The sequence below is a fragment of the Anguilla rostrata genome, chromosome 5, assembly GCF_018555375.3.
Source record: "Anguilla rostrata isolate EN2019 chromosome 5, ASM1855537v3, whole genome shotgun sequence".
NCBI classification, from domain to species: Eukaryota; Metazoa; Chordata; class Actinopteri; order Anguilliformes; family Anguillidae; genus Anguilla; species Anguilla rostrata.
In genome coordinates this window covers 43,464,368-43,487,672 of record NC_057937.1, presented here as the reverse complement: position 1 = coordinate 43,487,672, position 23,305 = coordinate 43,464,368, and the positions used below count along the sequence as shown (strand labels likewise).

Sequence of the window (23,305 nt, the reverse complement as noted above, 5' to 3'; positions counted from 1 at the left end):
TTTGTCTTTACGTGCCTGTGTGTCTCTGTGTTCTGTGTGTTTGTCCATATTTGCGTGTGTCTCTGTGTATCTCTGCTCCAGTGATCATTTCCCTCCTCTCCTTGCAGGTTACGTGGCAGAGCATTTCTTGAACAGCACAGCCACCCAGCTGACGTACCACGGGCTGTGTGAGCTGACGTCCAGCGTGCAGGAGGGCGAGCTCTGCGTCTTCTTCAGGAACAACCACTTCAGCACCATGACCAAATTCAAGGTGAACCACTGGAGCCCCACCCGATTATTCTAAATATGTCTATTGAGAACTGCTTTGTTTTATTTGACATCAAGTCTTTCTGTGAAAGGATAAGAAAGGCCCTCTGGTGGACACAAGGTTACAAGAAGGGGTTACAAATGTCTCATATAGTAGCTATATTACATGTTTAATTTATAATGTGTATATATATTATATATATAATATATCATAATAAATTGTAGCTTTAATATTGTTCTGGATTGTTTTTGGTGTCTCCTAGGAACACATGTAACTACCAATGCATTTTGACCTTATTTTTGAAGCAGTTAATGCCAATTATGGATTTTACATGATATTGCTGAACATGAACTTCATTTTGCTCCTTTATTTCAACTGTAGGGTTTAGCAGTAGGGAACAGCTTTTTGTCTGTTAAAACGTACATAGCTTGTAGGTCTTATAAGATTTCTGTTGGCCTCAGCCATAAGTCACTAACTGAACCTTGTTTGCATGTAAACTCTTGCTTCACCTCTATATATAAAAAATCCTCATACCTTTGGACTTCTCTTCCATGAGTAGTGTTTAGGGCTTTGGGCTCCAAACCTGAGTGTTGTGTTTGAATCCCAAGTGGCCAAAGGGACACGCCCACAGACGCTACTGTTAAACTCCCAGGAGGAAGCTATAATTGTGCTGATGGATTTTCTGATGAATAAATCATGTGCTTTGTCCTCTAGTCCCGGTACCCTTTCCCTTTATAGAGCCAGCTATAAGGGGCTGAAGTCCATGTTTCTCCCCCATCAAAACACCTCCCACCGCCATTTCCATGTCCCGACCTCTCCTCCTGGTTCCATAAACATTAGCACAGGCTCAGGGACAGGTTCTTCCTGTTATCTTTGGCAGGAAGTGCTGAGCCAGCCATTGTACACTCTGGCTTTTGTGAGCTAATCTACGAGACGAGCACAGGTCCCTGATAAGCACACAACACTCCCCCCCCCGTCCCCCCTACCCCCCCGCTCATCTTCCCAGAACATGTCCTTACTCCACGTGTCATCGTGATGAATGCCCTCCGGCATTGAATCAAAGATAAAAGCTTTTATCCTCTGCAGAGAAGCCGGTCTTTAATTGGATGCATTGTCTATTGTTCTAGCCACAACTAAGTCTTTCTGACTTTTTTCTTTGCCGTGGAATGATTTGTCTGTAACCGCTTAACAACATTTGAAAACGTTCCATATTTTTATGAGTTATTTAAAGAACCGTCGAACAGTGTACATATTTGTGATTCGGGTTCTGTGTAGAGAAGGCAGTGGCGCGGTGTCAGACAGTGTGTGGTGTGACACGCCCAGAAGGGTGGCGGACTCCGCCCTCGGTGGCGTTTGTGACCGGGCGCTCTCTCACCTCACGGCAGGGCCAGCTGTACCTGCTGGTGACCGACCAGGGCTTCCTGACGGAGGAGAAGGTGGTGTGGGAGAGCCTGCACAACGTGGACGGGGACGGCAACTTCTGCGACTCCGAGTTCCGCTTGCGCCCGCCCTCCGACCCCGAAACGGTCTACCGCGGTCAGCAGGACCAGATCGACCAGGTCAGACCCCGCGGTCGGGCTGGGGCTTTGCGCTGGTCGCTTCCTGTCTCTGTGTGTGCAAACGGATCCGCAAGGATGTTACGTCACTTTACTAAAAGATGGTCTTATCTAAGACGACTGCCCAGATTATATAGAGTACACATGTAAAAAGATAAGTGACAGCAAATTTACGTATTGTCAGCAAATTGGGTCTAGATTTTTCATTTGTTTCAGTGCTGCGTGGTGGTGGATTGAACCATATCATTAACTATTTTTAGCAGTTATTTATTGCTAAATTATCAAAACGAGAACTAAAACGTGGTCGATGAAGCAAGCCTCTATGAAAAGATGTTTACGTGGTGTGCGCTGGACACCACCAATTTAACACTGGCCCCAGGCTTCATTTTCGGATACTTATTGACGTTCTGTTTCCAGAAAACTTCAAATGAGTTTCAAGCTCCAATTATTTTAGCGCCGGGGAGAAAAGCCCTGGGTGCTCTTTAAATCATTGCTATTCGAGCTACGCAACCAAAAACCGTGTTCCATGTAATCTTTCTGTGGACACATTGTATTCGTTAGTGAAACACGTCTTGCTCGAGAACATACAGCACTGTGAGAAACCTTGAACACAGCTAAGCCACAGCGCCATTTCTTTTCCCCTTCTCCTCTGTCCCAGCTTTGACCGGGCACACATCCTGCAGAGATGGGAAAAAAAAGTCTTCAATAATAGATGCTAAAAGCCTCCCCTGCGTATCGCTGGATTACCCCGTCCTCACCGCGCTCCTCTCTCTCGATTTGCATGCCTGAATGCCTTACCGGTGGATTAGACTGAGCATCTGACGCCCCCCCCCCCCCCTCTCTGGCCAGATTGGCTCTTTAATAATGCATGTTGTTCGAGCCCCCTGAGTATTCTGTCAGCCCGACAGCGTCCCAGAATTCCGCTGGCACGTTAGACGCGGCCTACCCTGCGTGGCGGGGTCCAGCCTCGCCCAGTGGGGGGGTTACAGCATGGTCGAAACTCTGTCCCTATCACCGTTCATTATGTGCGCCTAGGACAGACACCCTTATCCCAGGGGAGGTGGAGCAAAGGACAATCGGGCTAGCCGGACATTAATATTAAAACACAGTGAGGAGCCCATGCAAAATTGAGAAAATTGTTATCCCCTCCTCTCACAGTGTATTGTGTGAGCCTAGAGATGGGACTGGAAACAGTCCTGATAATAGGGGTACTTTTTGCAGTAAAAATGGAGGTGCTCCCTAGTGGCTTGGTCTGTAAAGGCTTTTACTGCAAGCACAGGCTGAGCCGCGTAGCTTAAACATGGCTGGTTTGAGAAATGAACAGTGACGGGACGCATTTGGCTTTACCCCCAATTGTATCCCACTGAAGCACGTGCAGGGGGAGCGCTTCACCTGTGAGAGCAGTTACTGCTGAATCCAAACTGGGGGGGTAAAGGTGTGCTTTCTCCCCCACAGGACTACCTGATGGCCCTGTCGCTTCAGCAAGAGCAGCAGAGTCTGGAGCTGAACTGGGAGCAGGTCCCGGAGGGAATCAGCGACCTGGAGCTGGCCAAGAAGCTCCAGGAGGAGGAGGACCGGCGAGCCTCGCAGTTCTACCAGGAGCAGGAGCAGGCGGCTGCCGCCGCACAAGCACAGGTGTGTGAGGGACCGCGGGTCCACACGCGGGGGTGTGCGAGTTTGTAGTCTGCGACGCACTTCTGATTCATCACGCATAGCAACAGCAACAGAATTACTAAATCGCATCACTTCTCAGCCAAACTGAAACCATGAGCCAAGGTTCTCATCTGCCTTGAATGACTCTCATAAAAAGGTAAACCCTGGGAGAGTGTATGGTTGGACCATCTGCTTTACTCAATCTCTCAACATCCCAGCTTTTATTTCAGTTTTTCAGGAGCACGTTTTATTTGTGGAAAAAAAAACTCTAGGGCTGCAGGGTGGCTCATTTGGTTAAGGTACTTACGCTGTGGTGCACAGATGAGCCTCACGGCCTTCGGATAAAATCCAGACCATGCCAGTGCTGACTGTCCAGTAGCTCCATAGCGCCAATGCACAATTGCATCACTATCTGGTGACTCCTATTGGTTGATTAGGCACCTATGGTCCAAATATGAAAGGTCTTCCTCTGACTCCACTTTGTGCAAGCTTAGGTGTAGTCTGCAGTGTGTAAAGAGTCAGTTGGCATGTTTTTTGAGAACCATGGATGTCTACACTCCCAAACGCAGCACGAACGCGGTTCTGGTTTCAGATGATTGGCCATTCCAAATTAGGGTGGGAATTGGAGATGCTCAGCCCCATGTTGGGTGCCAAATGTATAAACAAAAAAGAAAACACTTGTCATATTGGATATAATCAGCAATGATGGCATAGCAGCAGCAGCAATTAAATCACTGCAAGAGACAGTGACAGAATCAATTAATGTGATTTTTTTTCAGGCGGAGAAACACTGTCTTCTCGGTGTGTGTTTATCATATCCACCCCATTACTTAACCAGTGTGTAATTTTCCAAAACATATTTACTTTTTACAGATGGCTTGAGACTGCTTTATTCAGATTTCCGAGGCTGTAGTTGCCCTTCAAGCCTGTGTGGAAGATTGTGAGGTTTCAGAAACCTGCTAATGGACAGACCTAGAATACGTTGTCACCCACTGAACCACAAAATAATTGATTTTGCAGACAGAAGTAAATTCCTTCTGTGTCATAAAAAGATCTTTAAGAGGATCCATCTTAACTACGATTCTGTATACTGACCTGGAAATTGGCTGTATTCTGAAATGATAGTTTGCCTGGAATAGGTATACTGCTGTCCTTTACTGTCTACTTTGCCTCAAATGGAGTGAGGTAAATATCAGGCCAGTGTGTAGTATATGTTTGTATAATACCACCTAGAAACAGATTCTTTAGAGGGCTGGCCGTCTAGAAAAGTGCATCATTGAAAGTCATGAGCGAATAATGGACACTGTTCTACTCATCTCTCTCCACCGGGGAAGCAGGAACAGCAGCAGCCAGCAGGGGGCGATGCAGAGGCAGGAGCGGCAGCGGCGGCGGCAGCAGCAGCGGCAGCAGCCAGGACAGCTGGGGCAGCCGCTGCCACGCCCAGTCCAGGGAAACAGCCCAGCGCCAGCGAGCGCAAACAGAAGAAGGAGGTTAAGGACAAAGACAAGTGTGTCCTGTTGTAACAGCGGGGGAAGGGGGAGGGAAAACATTTAATCTATGTTCACCTGACACCCAACGCACAGCCCCCTTGGAAGAGAGGACGATGAAACAAGACAAGACTGGAGAGAGAGAGAGAGAGAGAAAGAGAGCGAGAAACACGCCACCTGTGCCTGATGCCTCCCACGCATCTTCTTTTTCCCCTTTGTTTTTTAACAAGGAGACAAGAAAGGTGGCTACTACAACCACTACAGCATCTTTGATACAGCTGGCCAAACTTTGCTATGTCGCACACTGCACTATATTTATGACAGAGGGTCTTGTGCGTAGGGGTTATTAATAATATTTATAACAAAACAAAAAAAACAACAAAAAAAAATAAAACAAAAGAAGCTTAAAGTAAATAGTGTAAAATCGCACATAGTTCTCATCACCATATTGTTTTCTAAAGACAGCCGTCTTCATTTTTATTTTACTAAGTTAATAAGCTATTTTATATACAGTACATGTATTTAGAAGCACCCATATGGATTAATTCCTCTTTGGTTATGCTTTTTTTTTTTTTTTTTTTTAAAGCTGAATAGTACTTAAAATAAACATTAACTCTGTCCTGAGTACACAAAATTTTGTTTGTGGCAAAGACAAACAGGTCATTTCAATTAGGACAGACGTGGGTTGCTTGACAGTGAAATCTGGTGTAGGGAATGACATGTATAATACCTTGGCATTGTCTTAAGAATGATTTCATGTCTCTTCAAATGGCTAAAGTCTTGCTAGCCATTGTGTTCAGCTGTTTCTTTTTTGTTTTTTTTGTGGTATTTTTTTGTGTGTGGCAAAAACAGACTGTTTACAAGTTTCTATATTTTAAGGGTTTGGTGTGCATTACTAATGGGAAGCTATCTTAAGATCCCTCACTATTAATCTTTGCTACAGAATATCCATATCCTCCATCCACGGACTGCTCTTGCTTTAACCTATGAGGGGTTGCAGTGCCCGTTTGACTCCCTTACGACAGGCGTCGATGTCACCCTTGGTGACTCTAATCTCTGAGATTGACGGAACCAGGTTTGCCTTACTCTGACACCTGCACCACTTCAGAGAACCAATTGGGATTCTGTCCTCTGTATCCTTTCAGTGTGTGTGTGTGTGTGTGTGCGTGTGTATGCACGCCATTGCTTATAAGCATTATAAACATAAGCATATGGCTTGACAGCACTTAATGGTGGAGTAACAGTGTAGTGATGATGATTTAGTGCTCATCTGTTAGCACTCTGGCCAGTGTGGGACAGGCCGTTAAGCCTGAGAGGACTGTTTCCAGTGCCTCAGCACTTGTGCGTTGCATCTAGAGCCCAGGATGGTATTCACTGACTGACCACTGGCCAGCAAGTGAATGAAACCATTGTGAAGGCTGCGAGAGGACGGTACTGCGTGTAATGTCTGACTTTAGCCATCTGCCCAGCTCTATTTCCTCTGGTGCAGTTATTTTGATGGCAAAATCCCCCCCCGAAGTTCCTGCTCCTTTGAGAAGAAAGCAGGGAATTCATTGGCCAACAATGCCAGTTTGTACACCAGACTTAAGAAACCCCTTGTAGATCCATTTACATCATCTTTGGCATGACATCCGTCAGGTTACCTCCCAAGTTTGACTTTGAAGGTTTGCTTTTGCTGTGGCTTAATTTCTATAAATGTCCCAGCATTTCACTGTAACAGAAAGAAGCTGGCGAGTAGTGGTGTGCAACATCTTCAATGGTACTGCCTCTTACCGAGCAATTAGTGTCTCCTTATCTATACATTCCAAATGACTGCCTTGACTGAGTCTTTTTAGCGGATCAAACCTAGACACGCATAGATGTAAGGGTGTTCACGTGTGCATTACCTGAGGAGGTTAGCGTTATTTCACCTGTCTGTTCCTAGCCAGTTCCCCCGAGGCCTAACTTGCTCTGTATATAAAATTAAGCCTTACAACTTAACAGGATGTTTTTTAAGGACAAAGTAGATACGTTATCAGACTGAGACAATCTGTATAATTTAATGTAGACATGTTAGACATATTCTCAGGCCTTTTCAAAAGGGACTTAGCATTGGGTGTTTTTTGCAGGCTGTTTTGTGTGTGATAGCTGCCTTGACAACAGAATTGTTAGTATATCTGTATATACTGTCTTATATTCCTTGGGTTTCCCCCTGAAGACGGCATTGCATATGCATATAAAGCAACAGTCAAAAAGAAAAACGCTGTCCCTCTACATATGGCTGGTTGGAGCTAACATTTCACGTAGGTTATGCATACTTTCATGTAGGAAAATGCAGAAGGCTGTTCTACTGAATGCCATTAATATTCATCCGTTAAAGCCATACTTTTAGTTTTTACAGTCTAGAAAGCTTGCCAAGGATGCAAGTTTTAAGGAATACCTGAAAGCATTTGTGTAGATTGTGGATTATAGCCCAGTGAAATGTTGCCATTTTCAATTAAGCTGCTGCATTCTTTTTTTTTTTCTTCCTGTAAAATACCTTCCAAGCTTGAAAGAACACTATCGAAATATACTCTGAAATGAACAGTAATTCTCTGGGGGAGAAACTCTTCCCTCATGTCAATGCATACATTATTTCCCAATGTATATCGTGTTTTACAATACTGGTATGCCGAAATCAGTGGGCATCACACCTGTTATTTATTATGTCCTGGAAATTTGCTAATTTTTCTAGATTAGTGCTGGCGTTTTCTTTTAATCCAGTCAACCCTTTTAGCACAGGACAAAGCTTTTCCAAAGCATCCAATGCACATGTGCAGAGGTCTTATCCACTCAAAACTCGTGGTATACTAATATATTGTACAAAAAGGTTTGTTAAAGGTCACTACAGTAATTATGAAGGATGAAGCCTCACGATCAGGGTCTCATTGATAGGCGCAAAATCCCTGTTTGGGCAATCGGACATACTGGCTCATGCTTGACATTTCATGTTTTTCAGATGATGTACAATTACAGTAGCTCACCAATTTATTGTTGTAATGTTTCATCTTCACCTATTCTAATCAGATCAGTAAGATTTGTGTGTACAAATTGGCTCTTTGGCATAATTCACTACAAAGATGGTCCTTGAACTTGTAATTGGTTTTGCACTGTTAATATGGATATGCACTAGAATAAGAAAAGAAATACCTCATTTTATACAAAATCGGAAGATCGACGTTCAAAAGGACTTCTTTGGTACCCTGAAAGGAGCACAAAGCTAGAAGCAGGGGCTATAAGAGGTGCACACCAAGGGTGCCCGTGGGAAAAGCCTGCTTCAGTTTGCCTGTGGAGAAAAATGCAATTTCTACACAGAGCTGACGGATAGATTTGCAATGGAAAAGCCTGCACATAAATACACTCGTGAAAAGGCACATTCTTTAAATGGTTTAAGAACTGAATTTTGAGACTCACAGGAGAGTGGGGTGCAGCACATTTACAGATTTAATAAGCGGACACCTGGGTTTTAATGCTGAGACTATCTAGTACCCCTTTTAAACATCTTGCCTGTCAGGATAAGATGGGAAGTGCCACGGCAATCTGACATTTAAAATGTTTTTGTCTTAAATTGGAGTGCATTTTCTTTACACGAATCCCCAATGATACTTTATGTAATGCATGCATATTTAGTGCTGAATGTAACATGGGGACGACAGGTACCCGTCAACCCATGACTATCTTCCAACCTTTGTATGCCAATGTGCTCACAAAGCAATGTTTTAACTACTGATGAAAGGCAATTATCAAACCTGGGAAGCTCTGGAGATAAAAAGGTCATTGTTTCAAAGGGTTCCAGTTTCTACCTATGTACATGTGACCAAATAATGTATGTAGCCTTCATTAGTTTGTCACAGAAAATGTTGATGCCGGTCATTCTTCAGTTTTTTTGTTTGTTTTCCACTTGCATTTTAAGTTTGTTATGAAATGCCTTAGACGTGGGACATTTAGCCTGATAACATTAAAGTACCTAGACAGTTTAAAAAAAAGAAGTTTGTTTTCCTTGTTCGTACATTACTTTTTGTCACTGAAACGGTGTGTGCCTTTTACTCAGTTTAGCACTGACTTGACTGTACTGAATGAGGAATGGACGGAGACGGAACAAGATGTATAATTTAATATCAACAACTTTCAAAAGCATTGTAAGGGGAGCGTAATGAAATGACAAGTTTTCAAAGAATGCTTTGTAATACAGCCACTATACATACAGGAGAGTACTTCCTCCGGGGGTAGGAAAGCAGTTTTGAAACTACATATGAAAACTTGTTACAAATAACTAAAGCTGTACAATTCTTTCTTGAATGGAAGTTATAACACGTATGTGCAAGGATCAGTTTGTTTTTTTTTGTCTTCACAGCAGGAACAGTTAGGAAAAAAACCTACACAAAGTTTTACACGCATCTATACAAAACAAAATGGTTTCTTTTTTTACATCAACCGTTCTCCGCCATCATCAGGCCGTCTAAAACACTTACTCAAAATTAAAAAAAGGAAATATATAAAAATTACTTTTTTGTCATATTTTGCAAACTGTCTGGACACCTGGCGTGGGCACTAGAACCTCCTTGGGGCCCCTTTGAAGGGCTTGAAGCCTCCGCTCCCTCCGGAGAGGGAACTGTTGGTGATCTGCACGATTCGGTTCATCCCCGACGAGGAATGGCTGCAAACACAAAGAAAGGTTCCATGTTTGTAGTCTTTTCCCCTGAGGAATTTTCACTGTAGACATCGGTATCCAATACACACACACACAAGCAAACATCAGTCATCCCAAGTGCAATGTCTCCGAGCATCAATAACAGCCAGCTCTGCGGCATGTTCCATTACACGCTACGCTGGAGGAGGTACCTGGAGTGTGGAGCCATCATGCTGCCTCTGCTCTCTCCAAGTCTCCGGCTGTCGTGGTAGTCCCCGCCATGGGAGCCGGGCCCCGAGTGCCAGTCCTTGCGGGGCCCCGGGTCCCTGCTGTGCCGCTCCACCACCACCTGTCGGCCCGTGCTGAAATGCTGCGGGCAAAAACGATAACGGTCAAACGGGTTCTGGATCTGCTCTGACTGGAAATGTGCTTCACTGGACTCGAAAGAAGCGATGGGGAAATACAACACCCACAATGCACAGCTAAAATTTTACAACTTCACACAAACGCAATGTTTTGTTTAGAGAAGCTGTGGACTGTGCTTGCTCACCGGCTCCCCCATCACCATGGGACGGCCCCCGTCTCGGCCGCTGAAGCTGGACCTCCCCCGGCTGCCAGAGGGGGCGCCCCTGAGTCCCGGCCCGGGACCCTCCCTGCCCGATCGCTCTGGACGTATTCGCACAGCTCCCCTTAACACCAACAGACAGGGCAGACGGGTTAGATTCAGGAGAGAGCCCTTGACTGCTTGACTGGCATTACTGCAAGGGGTTGAACCTCACACTCATTTCCTTCAGCAAAGGCTAAACCCCATTTACTCCAATCACGGTCCTCGAGGATCGAGAACTGCTGGTTTTCCATCCTCCCTTTACCTGGGAGTCAGGTATGAAGACAGACTGCTGAATCAGTAGCTCTTAATTGTTCAGTTAATTGCATGGGAGAACAGAAAACCAAGACTGGACTTGGGGGCCAGATTTAAGTATCCAAAACAAGTGGTTCCCAACCCTGTTCCTGGAGACCTGCCATCCTATAGGATATCGTTTCAACCATAATTTGACACACCTAACTGTACCAATTAGCAGCTCAATGAGATCTCTAGCTGTTCAATGGTAGATCTCCAGGAACAGGGTTGGGAACCTCAGGACCAAACGGTACTTGCAGTGCGCTAACAATCGCGCCGCCCTTCCTGGATGAGACTCACCGGATGTCCCCCTTGCTGCCCGCCATCCCGCCGTCGTTCTTCCAGGCCCCGTGGCCGGTTTCCCTGGGGGAGCGGGCGTGGGACATGCCCGGCAGCCCCCCTCGGCCCCTGGCCGAGCGCTCGGGGATGGTGACGGTCCTGCGCTCGTCGCGGTCGCGGATCTCCCGCCGGTCCGTGTCCCGCAGCTCCCCGCGGGGAGGGGGAGGGGGCTCCGCCCGGCGCGGCGCGTCGAACCCCTTGGGGTAGCGGTCGAACCCGGAGCCCTCTCTCCGGGCCGGGGGGCGGCTCTTCTTGGCGTCGGGCTCGCTGTCGAAGCGGTTGCGCCTGCGGAGCACGAGGGGAGAGTCAAACGCTGAGCCTGGGGGCAGAGCAGCAGCTGCTCGCCTAACGCGGGCGTTAGCCCCGGCGAGGGGCGGGGCTCGCGAGGGACAGGCTCGTACCTCTCGAACGTGTTGGGCTCCACCGAGGACCCCTCCGGGAAGCGGCCCCTGTCCCTGGGCGGGAAGTCGTTGAAGCGGTTCTGCTGGCGGCTGTAGTCAGAGCCCTGACTCAGCCTGCCCTCCGACTCCGGCTGGATCTTCTTATTGCCGTTCCAATAGGGATCATCTCTCCTGTGGGGGGCACAGACCGACACGCTGATCAGCGACTGCATGCCACCTCAGTCTACCATGCGACACCGCGTAACTTTTCCACAGGGAAAAAAAATACAGCCATTACATAAACGCAGTTATCTGACGAGGCGAATGTGTCGAGTTTTAATGTGAAGCCCAATAAACGCTCTGCTTATCAAGACAACACACTTCACACCAACAAAAGATGTCCAAACTCACTATGCCTCACAACGAAAGCAATTTAAAAAATAGTCTGCCATTAAAATTAAGACACCGAATGGCATGCGTCTCCAATACTGCTGGAAGAAGCACAAACGGGCTGTAACCGAGTTGTCTCCTAATAGCCTTGACATGAATGTGCCTGTTCGCTGGCCTCTGAACCTCCCATGCGGCGCATTCTCCCAGCCCATGCCACACGTTCCACGGGGCTGCGGTCCGGCAAGTCGGGCATCCGCGGCATAACTCGCATTCTCGCGTTGAAAGAAAGCCCCGGTTGCCAGAGTAACGCGAGGTCACGCGCAGTCTAGCCGGAATGTTGTCAAATCAGGATGGGGCAACGGGAAGGACAGCGAGCAGTGCAGCTCTTTTTAAATGGACGAGCAAAATTGACAATTCTTTACCTTGACATTTTGACACGTACAACTCTGTCAACACAACCCTGCTGGAGAAACCTCCAATCAAATAAAGCATCTGTCACACACGGTTCTCATGAAAAGAACTGGTTTGGCAAATGCGTGTGGTTACACTTTCGCAAGCAAACTTTTAACGAAGCCAGAATGTGAAGGTTGATATACCTCCACAATCTGGCGTAGTTAAAAGTTTGCTTGCAAACTGTCTCGACTAAAGCAAAAGACTGAAATGAAGTCCACCTTGCAACAAAAGCAAAGTTGCTCCTTGCTGGTATTTCAACAGGTCGAGTCAGGGAACATGATGGTACAAAAAGCCTAGTAATGGGTTCTCTCTCAGCGGACTGGTGAGCGCCAGGGTTGCCTCCCCACCTGTGGTCCACGTCCCGCCCCCTCTTCAGCGAGTTCCTCTTCTCCTGCTCGTGACGCAGCTGCTCCTGCTGGCGCCTAAGCTCCTCCCTCTCTCTGGCCAGGCGCTCCGCCTCCTTACGACGCTCCTGCCAGCGAGAGGACACGTTACCGTTCGCTGCCATCGGCAACCGCTCGCAACCGCTCCGCATGTGCCGCTTCGCAAGAGAGGAACAGTATTTATGCCTTTCAAAACTTTCGTTTGCTGCACTTTGTCTTCTTACTAGTGGTTGGGCATCTACAATTGACCAATTGCAGCAGACAATGACACCTGATTGACATATTCTGTGGAAAGCTCGACAGCCATAGCAACGGTAGCTAAGGAGGCTCAGGGACTTTCGGGTGAGTAATTGGCGGGTAAAGCAGGTGATTTCCAAACGGCCAAACGGGGCGGGGTTTACCTGCTCGATGCGGATCCTCTCCCTCTCCAGCCGCTCCCTCTCCATCCTCTCCCGCTCCAGCTTCTGCCGCTCGATCTCCAGCCGCTGCCGCTCCCTCAGCAGGTGCTCGCGCTCCTCGCGCTCCCGCAGGAGGCGGATGCGCTCCCTCTCCCGCCGCTCCTGCTCCGCGATCTCCCTCCGCCTGCCAAACGGTCGGGGGCAGCCGGTCAGACCCGCGCCTCAGGAGGGCAGAGTTCCCCCTCCCCCACCCCCACCCCCACCCCCACGGCGGTCCGTAAGAAAGCTCACCTCCGCAGCTCCATGGCCCGCCGGATGCGCTCCAGCCGCACCAGCCGCTCCCGCATCCGCTGCTCCTTCATCTTCTCGAAGGGCAGGATCTCCTTGGCGCCTCCTTTGTTGGGAAAGATTCTGCCTTTGTTCCTCAGCATCTCCATCTGAAGGGAACATCAAAGAAATGCTTCAGAGCAGATGAAATGCTTCAGAGCAGATGAAATGCTTCAGAGCAAAGCTACGGGAGGCCAGAGGAACGGTTCAGTATTGAAGTAACAGCCCGTGGGGTAAACAGACCTCTTCGGGAGGGATGAAGGATCTGGGCCGACGAGGCATCATGTTGGGAAAACACGGCTACATGGAAAACAAGCAAAAATAAGCACGTTAGCACGTTAGCGCATTTTAACCAGTAACTGCTGTTGACCTGCGACTGTCAGACAATTCATTTAGGATATGAACGAAATAAAATGAACCAGTGTGCAGTACCTTATCGAAGCGCCCCCTCCTGAACGGTGGTCTCATTTTATTGAAGCCCGGGTCCATTTTGGTCTGATCTATGACGACCATCTTCCCCGGACTCTTGGGACCTGCACGGAACGGAGAGCGGGAACACAGGTGAGCTCGGCTAGGCTGCACCCGAGGCGGGTTCGCCCAAAACGGGTTTGTCGCGGGGCCACTTACGTCCGTGCTTCTTCTCCTCCTTTTTGGAAGCGTCCAGGCCGGCCCCGGACGACGCCGCCTCCACCTTCACGCCCTTGGCCTCCAGTTTCTTGGAGGCCTCCTTGCCATCCTTGTCGGACGGCTTCTCAGATTTCTTTTCTTCTTTTTTAGAGAACGCTGGTGTTCTAAAAGATAGCAGAGGGGGAAAAAATTATTATTTTGTGTTTATGTGATTTGGCAGTTTCATTTAGAATTGGTGTTCTCCTCAAACTTACTTGCTTGCCATCTTCATCCCGAGGGCAGAACGTTTCTCTCCCGATGTCTTGCTGGAGCCCGATTTTTCTTCCGCTTCTTTTTTGGAAAAGTCCTTTTTGAACGGATCGCCTTTAACCTGAAAAAAGCAGATACACATCAAGAAGGTCGTTCAGCATATCGGAACCAATATTAAGTCTGCCTTAATCAAAGCTACACCACATGTACATTTCTGTTTATTGTTACAGGTGTGTCCGATTACTCCAAACACAATGCAAGTACACACATGTAATACACATGTATATTCTTTCAATAAATAAAGTGCGTTAAGGCGACAGCTTACCCGGTCAACTGAGATCTGCTGTCCGTGGAGTTCAGTGCGGTCGATGTGGGAAATGCACCTGGCCACTTCGGCGCTGGATGACATCGTCACAAGTCCGTAGCACTTTGCTCCTGGGCTACGGGCGTTGGTCACAACCTTAGCACTAATGACCTGAAATGAGCCACAACAAGGCAAAGTGCTGCAATTTAACCGAATTCTTGATGCTGGTTACCACATTAAAGCAAACTAGAAAAACGCACACACACACACACCACACACATTCCAATAAGCGTTCAATATCTGGAAAGAAAGGCAAAATTCTATTTAACTTATAGCAGAACGATGACTTGCTCACTATAAATTTATTCAAGTCTTATTCATTTGCGGATTTATTTTTTCTACAGAGGCTGAAACTACTGGGCTTTTAAAACCGTTTTTCCTCCCGATCTCAAAGGCCATGCTTGCATTCACCAGCCCTGCTCATGACCTTTCAACCTCTGCTATCAATTTGTGTGTTTTGCAACAGAGCACATGCTTGTCTGCTCTCTCTCAATGTTAAGCGGCTGCTTCTGTTCACACAAAAGTAAGAGGGGGAGGCTCCTTATATGCCACGGTTATGTTCCAAAAAATAAATCGAAATAATTAAATAAACACACACAACATATAAAAATTTCTAGGGCTGCCCCCTAATAGTTGACCAAACCGTTAGTCGATGAGAAGAGTGTTAGTCGACCAAGTTTTCATTGGTCGGTTAGTTGCAGGTAAAAAAAAATTAAAAAAATTAAAACATAATTTAAAAAAAACCCCTCAAACTCCATTCGGGGGCTGCGCCTTGTCGTTAACAAGTTATTAGACTATGTCGGGCAGGAAATCATCCAACATGTGGGATCATTTCGAGTGTGGACCCCAAGAAGGTGACATGCAAACTCTGCATGCAAAGATGTGTTTGCAACGTAGGTATTTTTTTTACTCTCTGTCTCGTAGCTTTAGTTCGGTCCCTGGAGTCCGGTTTGCTGGCGGACGTCCATTCGCCATACAAAGCATGTGTGCGCTTAACGTGGTAGAAGAACGAATTGAAAACGCTGTAATCTACTGCACGCCCGTCTATTTCACAAATGACACGGAAGTTAGGGCTACGACCATGTACTCTATTTATCTGACTCGATAGCCATTTCAAAGTCAGGGCCATAAACATGAAACAAATCATACACCGCAACATTGCTGCCGTTAAATGTGTTAGTTACATTTTTGTTTGCATTCTGACCTCAGAAAAAATCAAAAGTTTTCATTCCATGTTGAGGCTACTTCTCTCTAGGTCTGTTTGTTTTTGCACTGATATTTCTCTTTTAAGAGTTTCAGTTTGCTGTACTATATTTTAAAAAGAAACGAAAATATTTTTTTCAATTTCGTTTTTTAACAAAAGGCTGTTTTTATAAGCTATTGTGTTGGTGTTACAAGTTCATAAGTTGTGTGATGTTATACTGTGTTAAATAAATTAACAAAATGTTTAGTCTCCTTGCTGGTTGTTCCGACACATTCAGAATCATTACCGCTTTTGCCGTTAGCATTGTTGCTAACAGGCGGCTTGCTTTCGTGTGTGCCCGTGTAAAATTTATATTTTAAAGACTCATTACTACGGTTTTTTCATTTCTCTGTAATGTAGCACAGTGTTAACAATGTTACTTATAACATTCTCTCAGCCCTGGAACTCAAACCATTTTCTGATGCCCCAAAAAAAAAAATTTCAATAATTAAATTAATATCATAAACGTGTGACGACTAGTCGACTAGGAAAATCTTTGGTTGGGGGCAGCCCTAAAAATTTCTCCCATAAAAATTAATAGAAATTAGACGCATACACACAACACCCAGCATCATGTAATTATATCACGGTGTGACTACATTACTCTGATGCCGCCCGCCCGCCCGCCACTGCCCTTGGTTGCAGTTGGGACAAAACAGCAAAGGGCCAGATTCGACAAACTGAAATCGGTCCTAAAAATCTTCGTGGTGCAGGTGCATAGCGACAGTCAACGCAGAGCAAAGAGCCCCTGTACACAAGCTAACCTTGTACAGACGTGTTAAACTTTGGAGCAAGACAAGTAGACACCCGATCCAACCACCCAGTCGCTGGTGAGTAATAAGTCACATTCTTCCCAGCCTACTGAATCCCTCCCTCTCTGGGTGATGCTCATTAGGGCTGGCGCCGTCCACATTCCATACAGACACCGGTACTCTTAGTGAAAGCAGTCAGTCCGACACTACCTTTCCGTATTTCCCAAAGAGGTTCTTCAGGTCAGCCGCTTTGGTGTTGGAGGACAGGCCGCTCACCCACAGGTTGCGAGTGGAGCTCCCAGTGCTTCCGCCGCTTGTGCCTGCTCAAACGGTGCAGAAATTACAAAAATAACGCGCGCACGAACGCAGACACTGCAAATGAACATTACACAGACCGAGAAGTGCCCCGAAGAAACGGACGCAGTATCGAGGTTCCATCTAGCCAAGAGAAGATGTGCGAGTGCTATAACCTTAGATTGGTCATGCGCATGGCTAAAACACACATGAGCTGCGTAAGATGACCTTACTGAGGTTAATTGGGGAACTGGATATTTTCTGTCCGCCATTTTGAAGACTACAGGACTTGCTGTGTGCGCCATTACGTGAGCCATTAAAACATTCACATTTGGTTGGCTAACAAGCTAGCCAGCCATCACAGCAAGCTAGCGAGCAATCCAAAATAAAATTCAGACCACAGTACCAGAAGCAACGGTTTGCTTGCCAAATGGAAAATTTTAAATGGAGCAATACACGGTTACTTCTATTAAGGTTTATTAGCTAGAGTAGCATGTACTAAGCAGTCGGTAATTACTTATTATTATATGGTCTGGCAGAACCTACAGCATGTACGTAAACGTCAGGTAGCAAAATGTAGTCGGCCAGCTTTGCCTACATTTAGGATCAGCCAACAACAATGCTACCAAAATATTTTGAAAGATCATGTACGTAAATGTTAGTGGTCTATATGTTAATTGGGTAATTTATTGACTATCAAGGAAAGCTAACATGGCAAGAGTAAAACGGTATTTGTTAATAGGCTAATTTACAGACAATCCAGAAAAGCATGAGTAATCATATGATTACGGATGCTGATTTTCAATTATTTCACAGATCGAGTCATCACAATGTGCTCAATTCCAAATCAACTGCTTGCATGGAGCAGAACCTGTTCAGAAGGAATCTTGATGAGGAACAACTTGACATACCTTTCTCATCCTTTGTAGCCTTCCCATCTTTGTCTTTTGAAGAACTACAATGCAAACATTGCAACAATAAAAACAGAAATGAGGAAATGAGCACCAGTACATGAAGTCACATGCGCACAATGACAAATTGACCATCATAAACCACCTTCATTTAAAAAAAAAAAACAAACAAAGAAAAACAAAACCAAAACCTTCTGTGCTTTACAAAAAAGAAAAAATAATCCCCACAGGCAAGGCTTGAACTTGGACAAAACTCCAATAATGGCTTCTTTCATTGCTTTTCCACAGGTGAGGAGTGGGACAGGTTCTCTGCCAATCTATTCCCTGGACAACTGAAATCCTCAGGAGTGGAACGGACTTCTCTGCAAATCATCTCATAGGATTCTGACAACCTCTGACATCACAGGGACTACTTTTCACTTTTTTTTTTTTTTTTAAAAAACCATTCTTAAGTGGGAAATGGAAAAGGCAATAAAAGTGCAGGAACCGTGAAAAGTAAACAGACGTGTTCTCATCTCTTGGTTTACGGCATAAATTACTCAATTTCAAAAAACAAACGAAAAGTAACCAATGACAGGATTAGGTACACCAATGAACATTTCTTTTAAAAAAATCTTGAGGCTACGCACAATGCAGAGTTCTTAGCGACAGCTGGAACGTGGTAGTAGTATCTTAAAGAACTGACATAGAAAGACAAACCTCTTTGCTTGACCCGTTGCCCCAGTAGATGAGGGGCCTTTCTTCCCAGAATCCTTTTCTTTGTCTCCCATTTCAGCCTTCTTCGAGGCCTCTCTGCCCTCCTTCTTTGTGGCGTCAGTCTTCAGTCCGTCATCTTTCTTACCATCTTTATGGCCCTCTTTCGCTTCCAGCTTCATGTCTTCCTCCAGGCTCATCTCGGCAGAGGGCTCTGGCTCGTCACAGCCCTTGCCTGCCTCTGAATCTGGAAGTTTCACATGTTTACCTGTTTCCAGGAGATCATCGCCATCAACATCCAACGTGATGGCATCTTCTGCCTGGATTGTGACGGATGCGTTATCGTCCTCGACTTCTTTTTCGTGGGCAGAGGCTTCGCTTTCCATCCCCGCCACATGTTCAGCCTCTGCGAGGCCATCTTCACAGGGGAGATGTTTAGAATTTTCACGAGTACCATCATCAGTATCAGTTACATCTGAGGGATTTAACAAGGATAAAACATGGCAAAAAAAAAAAAACACATTGGTTTAACATTTACAATTCCCGTGCTACGTGACCTAGAGAAAGTAGAATAGAAAGCAAGTTTAGTATAAGCGCTCAGTGAACCACAAAGGTGTACACAAAACATACATTCCTCACTGAGAGAGAAAGTGGTGCGATTCAACAATCTTCAAGCCATTTTAACCACCAAATCTTTTATCACAATCCTTACAGTGATGGATATGCAATCCCACATCGTCTGGTGAAGCTCCAATCCATCAGAACTCAAATGATCCATATCCTTCAAAAGGAGGTGCAAAGGGAAATAGATTCTGAATGGGGGGGAAGGGGATTCCACTTGGAGGTGCATGTGAGAAATTCTCTGTCCTTGGAGGGGATGGGGGAAAAATCCAAATGAATGGGAATCAAGTCCAAATTCATGGCCATCTGTGACTGTCCCAGGTTCGCGAAAACGGACAACAAGCCAGGACTGCATCTTCAGTCATCTTTTACCTCCCGATGCGGCACGTCTCATCTTGCAACAGGCGTGGGAGGGTGTCAAAAAACAAAAAGGCATCATCCTCTCAACAAACTGTCCAGTCCGAGTGTGGAGACCCCGTTGGGCCATGTCCATTGTGAAAGGTTGTCCATTTGAAGCCGAATGTCCTCCTGTAGGGGTTCCACAAGAGCTCAGTGCTGAATGGTCCCTGTTCACTTGCACTCTGGAGCAGATAGGAGGGAAGGGGGAAAGGTCGGGAATGGGGCCCCGATGGGCGAGCTCTACCAGCCCTCGTCTGAACAGTCATCCAACGGAGCCCACCGGCTCTCACCACAGCCGCTTGCCATCTTCCATCCGCCTCCTCAGCTGTGAAGGACATCGGCTGTTCAAAGCCCTCTGGACCAGTCAGCGGTCACTGGCAAGAGCGGCACTGAGCCTCGGCCGAGACCTCCGTCTTTCCCCTCTGGAGTCGTCTTTTACATCGTTTCCATCTTCTTAAAATGGGGCAGAAAAGGCTGTGTCTTAATGCACGGTGCAGGCAAGAGTCCAGTCTGTGTCCTCCATGCGTTGCTCCATGGGGTGAGAATTTCTGTGCCGTTGTTTTTCGATTTGAGTGAGCGAATGTGCGGAGACGAGGCATGCGGTGCTGAAAGGGAAAAGCCTTAAAGGGGAAGCGCTATGGTTTTCCAACCTTGTTACCTGCAAAACCCAAAGACGTTAACACCAGCAAGGTGTAATAACAAACATACCTTTATCAAGGTCGTCCTCTTCTGTGTCCTGTAAATGGAAGCAGTAGAAACAAATGTAATCTGTCCAATGAAAATATACTTAGGTATAGGTTGCTAAATTAAAAAGTCCACAATTTACAAAGACAAAAGGTGCATTTATTTTATACAATAGCAGGCCTTCAGAGAATCCTATTCTTTGATTTAAAGAAAAATAAAGACCCCATAATGGTACTGATGGACCAAGTAAGAAGACAAAACTACTATTGAAAATAGAACAACAATTTTGGTTCAGTTTCTCAGGAAATTATATCTGTTTACTTATTGCCTCATCAGAACAGTTCATTGCACTTTGTTACATTAAATCCTGCTGTGCAGACAATCCTTAGGTTATCCACTATAAATGGAAGACCATCTGTCAAAACCCATTAAACCAAAGATGAAGACTAATACGAAGTCTTTCTTGGCCATTTATCTGTTTGGACCGGATCATCCTGTTGTATCTTATGCAAACATTTAATATAAGCCATATTACTAAAAGCTATTGAGCCCAAAATGTTCAGGTAATGAAAAAATACATTAAATAGTCCCAATAGGCACAATACCGCCGACATTAAGGCCATATGTATGCACAGTAAGAAAAGAAAATAATGAGCTCAGCAATTATCTTAGCTGAGCTCAAGAGTACACCCATTATGTAACTTACCTTGGAATAAGACTCCTCTTCCATTGTGTTGTCCGTGTCCGAGTCCACTTTCTTTCCTATTGTGGAACAATTACACTTGTAATTTGTTGTTAAACAAATAACGTTAGAAAGGCTAATATTTAACTAAAATGGTGCACAACTGGATATGCATTTCAAATGGTAAAGTCAGCCGCATCGCTCCAATTACCTTTTGATTTAGCGTGTTTCCTGGTGGGCGTGTCAGCCGACTGCGGAATTTCAATGTTATCAGGGTCTTCGCCTTCCTCCTCAATGGCCTAAAACAGACGTGCAAGACTACATTGCAGTTCATCAATGGCAAATATTTTCATGCAATTTTTCACTCAAGTTCGCCAAGTTTGTATTTGAGATTTTTTAAACGTTTATCAAGTGGGCTTTAAGCGCAAGCTCGGGAGTGTATTATAGTAGCGTACAGCAGTAATTCAAAAGCGCCTTGCAAGCAAACTCGCTAGCTAATGATTCAAGAAGTTGGTTAACGTTACCTGGCCAGCGTTAGCTAAACTTTAAACCAAGTAAACTCAAGCATCTGCTGGAAATGAATTGTCTACATTTTTTGTCGATTGACGCTAACATAATCTATTGTTTTGCTGTGTAACCAAATTAAGTAGCCAAGTTAGTAGCTTGTCTAATGTATAGTTTAGCGGAGCCAAATTAGTAACGATCAGTTCGGTAGCAATCCTGTTGTAAATAGCCGTGTGAGGTAGCTTGAGACCACAACTGAAAAAATAACAACAAATGTCGTCTTTATTAAACGCATGATACATATACTGTGAACTGGTGGATAGTTAATATCAACTGGCTTAAGTCTAGGTTGTTTCGATCCACTAAACTGGTCAATTTAGCGACTAACGCGTTAGCTGGTACCCCGCGTTATTTTTCAGCATGTAGACTATCGTGAATGTTGTTTACCGAATAGATATCCTTAGACTGACTATTTCGGACAGCTCTTTTAGTTAGCTGATCATATAATTACTCAATATTTGCACCAATAATCCAGCTGCTGACGTTATTTAACCATGTATTTGCAAGATTGTTCGGGAAAATAACAAGTCAGAAACATAGCTATGTAGCCAACTACCTCGAAAGCTAACGCTAGCTACTTAACTACCTTCGTTGGGCTTTTTAGCCAGCCAACTTACCCAGTCTAAAAATTTAATTTTCAGTCTAACAAGCAATTGGACTGCATAACAAACGCTATTAATTGAAGGGGTTACATGCACAGTTTTTCCCTATATTAATAAGACAAAAAATTTACGATAAACTAACCTACGAAAATGTGTCTTAATTATCTGCACGGATTAGCTAACGTTAGCAAGACAATTCGGTTGCATGCGATAAAGGCCTCATATCACGCATAGCTGATTAAAAATACGATGTCTAAAAATAAAGAAGCATACCTGTTTCAGTCTGGCAATTAGAACATTTTTCACTCCCGTGACATCCAAATTCCTTCTTTTAAGTTCCGTTTTAAGATCAATAACCCGTAAATCGGTTACTTTCTTCGTCTCCGTAGGAATGGCACTCGACGCCATTTTGCCTTGTTGAATGAGAATCTTTGGGGAAAGCATAAATGGTTCTGCGCAATGCCCCGGATGAAAAAACAGCGTTCTACGTCATTACGCAGCAGAATTGACTTGAGTGCTCTTTTGCTTGAATCCTGCAAGAGTCCGTAGATTTTCAATGGCAGAAAATAATGTCTGCATAATACAGTCATGTATAGTACGCGTTACATATTTTAACCCAACAAAACATTGTAGTGTTTGCAACATTTTAATCTTTATTTATGAAGGCCTCATTTTATGTCCATTTGTTCAGGTTAACTGTCCCGATATCGGGTTCTTGTGCCATATCGCTTTATTACATGCAATAGTGAATTGGATTCTATTTGTTGTCGCTAATATTTACCGCTTTCTTATTTGTTAGAGTTCAAACCAATTATAAAATGTGTCATTTTAATTACGACCTGTTTCGTATTGTTGTTATGATGTCCTCTTAAAGACAGAAATTTGTAGCAATGCTAAGTTGAATGGTGAATGCTATTATAAGGTCAGGGGGCCCAGTTTCCCAACTTGAAAAGTCTTGTAGTTATTTTGGGGCTGCAGGTACATTCAATAATGCATGAGACAGCAGCACTCCAGGATGGGTCCACATAAATTGGTTCAATATTAGATATTTCCCCATGGAGCACTGTCTAGCTGTTATGCAGGATGTGTGCTCTGTAAAATTCATTCTTGTTCAATAACTTAAGGATGGCAAAATGGTGTATTGTATCAATGATGCCATTCCCTCCGATGTCCTGAGAAAAGGCACACAAGATCACAAGCAGAAAGGAGAAACAATGCTGGTTATTTTGACAACCCATAGGAAAATTTTGACTTAAAATTTGAACAGACCCTGAGTTAATGTCCAAGTTAATTTGGTTATCTGGAACAGAAAAAAAACTGAGGATTGAAGTTAACAAGATCATCCTGATGCCTGTAACCTATCAACATGAATTGTTCAGGTTGCATAGATTTAATGGTGAGCAAGAGCCAATCAGTAAATTTACAAACCTAAGAAAAACTGCAACATCCTCTGCTGCTATA

General features: G+C 45.1%; 2 protein-coding genes across 7 annotated transcripts in view; one reads left to right on the top strand and one right to left on the bottom strand.

Moving 5' to 3' along the window:
• mindy2 (MINDY lysine 48 deubiquitinase 2) overlaps nt 1-9,387 on the top strand; it is a 30,432-nt gene extending 21,045 nt beyond the window's left edge. For 2 of the 4 annotated variants that reach the window (XM_064336383.1, XM_064336387.1), the window contains 4 exons: nt 108-250; nt 1,633-1,806; nt 3,259-3,438; nt 4,791-9,387. In XM_064336383.1, coding sequence (XP_064192453.1) covers nt 108-250; nt 1,633-1,806; nt 3,259-3,438; nt 4,791-4,979 — 686 coding nt within the window. In that variant the 3' untranslated portion in view covers nt 4,980-9,387. The remainder of the gene's footprint in view (nt 1-107; nt 251-1,632; nt 1,807-3,258; nt 3,439-4,790) is intronic. The other 2 variants (XM_064336384.1, XM_064336385.1) reach the window with 2 other exon arrangements.
• sltm (SAFB-like, transcription modulator) lies at nt 9,061-22,287 on the bottom strand. 3 transcript variants are annotated; one of them, XM_064336379.1, is made up of 20 exons: nt 22,118-22,287; nt 20,890-20,977; nt 20,703-20,758; nt 20,021-20,048; nt 18,299-18,767; nt 17,600-17,643; nt 16,605-16,714; nt 14,361-14,510; nt 14,041-14,156; nt 13,787-13,950; nt 13,592-13,692; nt 13,403-13,459; nt 13,124-13,269; nt 12,836-13,016; nt 12,399-12,523; nt 11,230-11,400; nt 10,790-11,113; nt 10,142-10,280; nt 9,804-9,961; nt 9,061-9,618 (listed from the first exon to the last, which is right to left on the bottom strand). In XM_064336379.1, exons 1-20 carry the CDS (start codon nt 22,250-22,252, stop codon nt 9,513-9,515), a joined length of 2,868 nt encoding a protein of 955 aa, XP_064192449.1. In that variant the 5' UTR covers nt 22,253-22,287; the 3' UTR covers nt 9,061-9,512. The 3 variants fall into 3 exon arrangements, with proteins under 3 accessions (XP_064192449.1, XP_064192450.1, XP_064192451.1); XM_064336380.1 differs by having other exon boundaries at nt 18,299-18,710; XM_064336381.1 differs by having other exon boundaries at nt 20,890-20,996; nt 22,118-22,258.
• Nucleotides 22,288-23,305: the final 1,018 nt, after the last annotated feature.